The 7,099-nt window shown below is 42.8% G+C and overlaps 1 protein-coding gene across 1 annotated transcript; it reads right to left on the bottom strand.

Moving 5' to 3' along the window:
* Nucleotides 1–3,730: 3,730 nt before the first annotated feature.
* LOC148113894 (olfactory receptor 6J1-like) lies at nt 3,731–4,726 on the bottom strand. The gene has a single exon (XM_087893516.1). The coding sequence runs from the start codon at nt 4,724–4,726 to the stop codon at nt 3,731–3,733; it is 996 nt and encodes a 331-aa protein (XP_087749642.1).
* Nucleotides 4,727–7,099: the final 2,373 nt, after the last annotated feature.

The following is a 7,099-nucleotide window of genomic DNA, read 5'->3' as shown; positions in this document are numbered from 1 at the left end:
TAATCGCCCGGCCACCCTGTTTAGGGTGACCCGCTCCCTGCTCCACCAGGAAGCGCGGAAGGACCCCTTGGAGGGTAGAGCCGAGGACTTTGTACAATATTTGTATGACAAAATCGCTCAGATTCGGGAAAATTTGGACTCTGACTGGGTAGATTCGGGAGGGAGGATGGAGGCAAGTCTTGAGAATATTATCTGGGAAGAGTTTGATTCTGTGACTCTGGAAAACGTGGACAAGATACTGGGCAGACTAAGCGCGGCCACATGTTTATTGGACCCGTGTCCCTCCTGGCTGGTGCTGGCCTCTCGGGAGGTTACACGAGGCTGGCTCCAGGGGATTATAAATGCTTCCTTGAGAGAGGGTGTCTTCCCTGCTGCCTTGAAGGAGGCGGTGGTGAGGCCTCTCCTCAAGAAGCCTTCTCTGGACCCAGCAGTGTTGGCTAATTACCGTCCAGTCTCCAACCTTCGCTTCATTGCGAAGGTTGTTGAGAGTGTGGTAGCGCGACAGCTTCCTCAGTACTTGGATGAATCGGCTTATCTAGATCCGTTCCAGTCGGGCTTCAGGCCTGGATACAGCACGGAAACGGCATTGGTCGCATTGGTAGATGATCTCTGGAGGGCCCGGGACAGGGGTTGCTCCTCTATCCTGGTCCTATTAGACCTCTCAGCAGCTTTTGATACCATCGACCATGGTATCATGCTGCACCGGTTGGAGGAGTTAGGGGTGGGAGGCACCGTGTTGCGGTGGTTCTCCTCCTTTCTATCTGATCGGTCGCAGTCTGTGTTGACAGGGGGGCAGAGGTCGACCCCGAGGCCCCTTATATGTGGGGTGCCACAGGGGTCGGTTCTCTCACCCCTTCTGTTCAACATTTATGTGAAGCCGCTGGGTGAGATCATCCGTGGTTTTGGGGTGAAGTATCATCAGTATGCTGATGATACTCAGCTATACATCTCCACCCCGGACCACTCCAATGATGCCCTTAAAGTGATGTCCCAGTGCCTGGAGGCTGTACGGATCTGGATGGGGAGGAACAGACTCAGGCTCAACCCATCCAAGACCGAGTGGCTGTGGTTTCCGACGTCCCGATATAGTCAATTGGTGCCATCACTGACTATTGGGGATGAGTCATTGCCCCCCACGGAGAGGGTTCGCAACTTAGGCGTCCTCTTGGACTCACGGCTGTCTTTAGAAGAACACTTGACAGCTGTGGCCGGGAGGTCTTTTTATCAGGTTCGCCTGATTCGCCAGTTGCGTCCCTTTCTGGATCGGGACTCGTTAAAAACGGTCACTCATGCCCTCGTCACTTCACGCCTGGATTACTGTAATGCTCTCTACATGGGGCTCCCCTTGAAGAGCACCCGGAGGCTCCAGCTGGTCCAGAATGCGGCCGCGCGGGTAGTTATGGGAGCAGCATGGCGCTCCCATGTGGCTCCCCTCCTGCGCGAGCTGCACTGGCTCCCTGTGGTCTTCCGGGTGCGCTTCAAGGTCTTAGTTACCACCTTTAGAGCGCTCCATGCCTTAGGACCGGGGTACTTACGAGACCGCCTTCTGCCACCAATAGCCTCTCACCGCCCAGTACGCTCCCATAGAGAGGGGCTTCTCAGGGTGCCGTCAGCCAAACAATGTCGACTGGCGGCCTCCAGGGGGAGAGCCTTTTCTGTGGGGGCACCCACCATCTGGAACGAACTCCCCCCAGAGATACAGAAGATTCCGGATCTGCGCACTTTCCGCCGTGCCCTCAAAACATTCCTGTTTCAGCAGGCCGGCCTGAGCTAACTTTCCCTTTATATTGCTTTTTGATTTTATTTTAAACTGGGATGTCTTGAATTATCTAGGACCAGAATGTTTAGTATATTTTAATTGGTTTTTTATTATTAACGTTTGTATTACATGTATTTTTATCGTTCGCTGTTCACCGCCCTGAGTCCCTTAGGAATAGGGCGGTATATAAATTTAATAAATAAATAAATAAATAAATAAAATAAATAAATGACCAGGGGAGAATGATTAAGAATTCTAAGCCAATTTTACCAAATTTACCTGTCAGGGTTCCAAGTAATAGATCGATTGCAAGCAAGGGTTGACATTACCAAGATTTTATCTAGAGCTGTGGTGGCGCAGTGGTTAGAATGCAGTATTGCAGGCCAATTCTGTCAACTGCCAGCAGTTCGATTCTCACAGGCTCTCCAGTGAGAATTGGTAAAATGCAAACCCAGATTGTTGGGGGCAATATGCTGACTCTATAAACCACTTAGAGAGGGCTGTAAAGACATTATGAAGTGGTATATAAGTCTGCTATTACTATTAAGGCTTTTTCCTTAATCTGGTTCCACTTTTTAGATGTTAAAAAACACTGCCCCTGGTCCTCCATCTGGAATGTTAAGATTTTAATTCCAACACATAGGAAGGAAAAGGAGGATGAGGAACAATATCATTAGCTACTTACACAGCTTCTCTTGTGGGAGGTTGAGTTATTACTCTAGGTAGAGGAGCACTTGGTGGTTTTTCAGTAGACTTGTGTTTCTAGTTTGCCATCACAGTCTCTGCTAATGAGATATCTAGGAAGCGTATTCGTTTTTTTCTTCTGCCCTTGTGAATTTGATTCCTTTGACGATGTTGCTGATGGTTTTGTGCGTGATCTCTAGTTGGTCCCTTTTTATTATGGTCAAGGCATCATCTACATACCGGATCCATATTTTGGGTTCAATGTATGGGAGTGCTATTAATTTCAAGTGTTGCATTATGCATTATGACCTCTGCTATGAGTACTGAAAACAGTGGTCCCATAGGTGTTCCTTTGATTTGTTGATATGTTTGTCCATTGAATTGGAGGTATGTGGTTAGGCAAAGGTTGATAAGAGTCTGCAACTGACAGTCTAGCTGTGGGTGTGCTTTCTACCATGTTTCTCCAAAAATTCCTAATATAAGCCCTACCCCAAAAATAAGCCCAGGGGAATGGGCCTGGCCAGCACAAGAGGTGGCGAGAACTCAGGGGCTGACAGTGTCTGATATATGTCCATGACTAACAAATGGACATAATTACTTGTTACCAACAGACATATAGAACTCTCATAACCAACTTAGGTTGAAAACCTTCCATGCAAAGTTTGGAAAGCCCTAAAAGATCAGTAAGAAATAATAGCAACAATTTTCATATATAACTAATTGCATTCTGCAAAAAAAAAAAAAGAGCCATTATACAGTATGATTGTGAACAATAAGAAAAATAAATATTTAAAATATTTAAAAATAAATATCTAGCCTCTCTCTCTCTCTCTCTCTCTCTCTCTCTCTCTCTCTCTCTCTCTCTCTCTCTCTCTCTCTCTTTGTGTTTAGATGTGTATGTATATGTTCGTCTTGTTTGCATTACTTGTATTTAAAATAAATTTAAAAACTAAATTTATATCTAGCTTCTCTTTATTAAAAGGAAATATTCCAAATATTGTAGAGGGGGGAGCATCAACAGATACTTTACAATTAAAAATAAATCTATTGCTTTAGTTTTCAGAAACTAATGAAACTAAAGGAAGGAAGGATTGCATAGAAATGAAGTTCTTCCCTAAGATATTCTAAGGTCTACTTTCATCCATGCAGAGTAGCATTATTAATATCTTATAGGGTTGTTATTAAAATATATATATAACTTGATGAAGGGATCAAGCCCCATTGCTGTTTTCCCATCTTGTCACCATCACTGAGGTTGATAAATTCCAGTTTGTTCTCTTTCCCTTCTTACGCTTTTGCCTGGTCTCCCCACTTACTATGTCCATTCTTTCCCAACACGCCACAAACTTTACGAGCAATCCTCCCTGTGATATGCCTCACCATGTCTCTGAGTACCAGCTTCACCATATCATTTTGTAGGGTGAAGAAGAAAGGGTTCAGAAAAGGACAGACAATTGTGGTGAGAAGAGCAGGAACCTTATGGACTTCGAGAGCCTCCTTTTGGGCTGGGGTGACATAGATGAAGATGCTGATGCCACAGGAGATAGAGATGATGGTCAGATGTGAAGCACAAGTATTGAAGGCTTTTGTCCGGCCTGAAGTGGTAGAGATGTGGATTATTGCTGAGATGATACATATATAAGAAACTAAGGTTAAGACTAAAGAGCAGAGGATAACAACAGATGACAGCACAAAGTCCATCAACTCTATCACTCGGGTGTCACTGCAGGACAGATCCAGCAGAGGGCCGCTGTCACAAAAGAAATGGTTGATGATGTTAGACTTGCAATAGGATAGCCTGGCGATCATAATGGTGGGGACAAAAACCGAGAAGAACCCACCCAGCCAGCAAGCCAAGACAATCTGGATGCACACTTGGATATTCATGATTGCATGATATTGCAGTGGCTTGCATATGGCGGCATAACGGTCATAGGACATGGAGGTAAACAAAAGGAATTGTACTGTCCCTAAGAAGAAATAGAAATAAGACTGTGTCATGCAGCCAGCAAAAGAAATTGACTTGTCACCAGAGAGGAGGTTCCAGAGCAATTGTGGGCTGGTCACAGAGGTGAAGAAGATGTCCAGTATGGAAACATTACCAAGAAAGAAGTACATTGGGTTATGTAGGCGGGTATCTACCAATACAATGCATAGGATGACCATATTGGCCCCCAAGCTTGCAATATACATGATTAAAAAGAGGAAGGCTAGCAGGAGCTCAGTTTGATGGCCAATGGAAAAACCCATGAGGATGAATCCAGACGTGCTATGGTTCACCATATTACTTTTTCTGATGGTCCTTGAGAACAGCACCTGACAGGACAAAGGTTACAATTGAGAAACAGCACTGCACTAAATCCTGTTTGTATTTTACAATATGTTGTCCAAAAAATGTAATTGAATTCTTTGCGCTTATCTCAATAAACGTGCCTTACTTACCAATAGTTTCTTCCTGTATCTCTAATGTCTTTTCTTAGTAGAACTTGTTTTGCTGTTTTACCCAGTGAATGAAACACCACACCGAGTTGCCACTTTTGTAGCACCACCTCAGATCTCAGATGGGAAGACTACTTCCAAGTTCCACCCCAGGACAGAAGATCAGGAGATCTTCTAGTTGTTGGGCTGCATTGTTTGGTGTCAATATTCTGCCTTAGCTACAGGAGGGAGTTTTCCTGGGTTGAGTTTCCCTAATGTGACATTACTGAAGAAATAAGCCACACTGTGACTTAATTGAAGGCCTGGTCCACACAAACATGAAGGACTGCTCTTCTGAAACATGTTGAGCAACAAATGGCTCTACTCCGTGATCCCTGACTCTAGCAACGGGCTTGATTTGGCTAACTCAGATTTATAATCTTACTTTTATGTGTCCAATGGATAATCTCTTCTCTCTACTGAAAACTAGATCTGGACACATCTCTCTCTACTTGTCCACTCACACCAAATGGATTTGCCTTTTGTACAAAGGATCACTTGCTTTTCCAACCCACTCTTGTCTACCCAACATGGACATGCTCCAATGCTGCAGACTTCACATTTCAGAATTTTCAACAACAGACGGGTGGGGTTGGAAACTGAAATGAACACATTGAGAAAGGGCCAGTTTAGGAAAAGGTGCATATCGGACATAAATACAATCGAGAGAGTCCAGAGATATTTCACAAGAAGAGTCCTCCATTCCTCTACCCCCAATAAAATACCTTATGCCACCAGACTCCAGATTTTGGGCTTAGACAACTTAGAACTACGCCGACTTCAGTCTGGTCTACGCATAGTACATAAAATTATCTGCCACAATGTCCTTCCTGTCAATGACTACTTCAGCTTCAACCACAACAATACACGAGCAAATAATAGGTACAAACTCAAGGTAAACCACTCCAAACTCGATTGCAGAAAATATGACTTCAGTAACAGAGTGGTCAAGGCCTGGAATGCACTACCTGACTCTGTAGTTTCTTCCCCAAACCCCCAAAACTTTAACCTTAGACTGTCTACTGTTGACCTCACCCCATTCCTAAGAGGTCTGTAAGGGGCATGCATAAGTCTATCGGCGTGCCTACCATCCCTGTCCTAATGTTCCTTTTTACTTACTTTTTTCATATTCAAATTATGTTTATACTTTTACCTGTTATCTTATATATGCCTGACAAATAAACTTATGATATGATATGATATTCTACAGGAAACAAATATTCAATCCCAAAAAAATTATTCTCCAACCTTATCTCCCAATATATTTTTTTCCTCGGGATGTCTGAAGCTGAAGGTTTCTTCTGCTGCAAAAACAAGCTTGGATGCCTTAAAATGAATTTAAAAAGGATTGATTGATTGATTGATTGATTGATTGATGGCTATGGATCTTAAAGACACAAACGTTATCTCTGGGTTGCAAACAGTGTTTTCTGGTTGGCCAAGATGCTGGATTTAGATCAATAGGGACTGTTCTTATGTATGTATGTATGTATGTATGTATGTATGTATGTATGTAGGTAGGTAGGTAGGTATGTAGGTATGTAGGTATGTAGGTATGTAGGTATGTATTTATTTATTTATTATTTTATTTATTTATTTATTTATTTATTTATTTATTTATTTATTTATTTATTTAATTATTTAAGGAGAACAAGAATAAAAGAATAAAAATACAATCACGGGGCGATAGGCACATTACTGCACTTCTGTAGGCCCCCTCTACTAACCACTTAAGTATGATGTAAGGTCCACAGAAGTCAATTTTGTGACTGAAACTCTGAAAATTTGTAGCTAAAACAACTGAATCAGGGAGGGCATTCCAGACTTTGACAACTCTATTACAGAAATCATATTTTTTACAGTCAGGTTTGCAACGATTTACATCATGTTTAAAGTGGTTTTTCTCACACGTATTATTGCAATTAAAACAAAAAAAGTCATTTATAGGTAAAACATTGCTACATATAATTTTGTATACAATACCTAGGTCTGACCGCAAGCGATGCAGTTCTAAGTTATCCAAATGGAGAATTTCGAGCCTAGTAGCGTAAGGAATTCTATGGTGTACAGAAGAGCGCAAGACTTTTCCCGTGAAATACTTCTGAACACGCTCAATACTTGTGACACGCTCCATGTCACACTGACATTGTACTGATGTCAGATATATGGTGGGAATTC

The sequence above is a fragment of the Pantherophis guttatus genome, chromosome 4 (assembly GCF_059756535.1).
Source record: "Pantherophis guttatus breed Tessera chromosome 4, ASM5975653v1, whole genome shotgun sequence".
Lineage (NCBI taxonomy): Eukaryota > Metazoa > Chordata > Lepidosauria > Squamata > Colubridae > Pantherophis > Pantherophis guttatus.
This window is presented reverse-complemented; position numbering and strand designations above follow the sequence as displayed.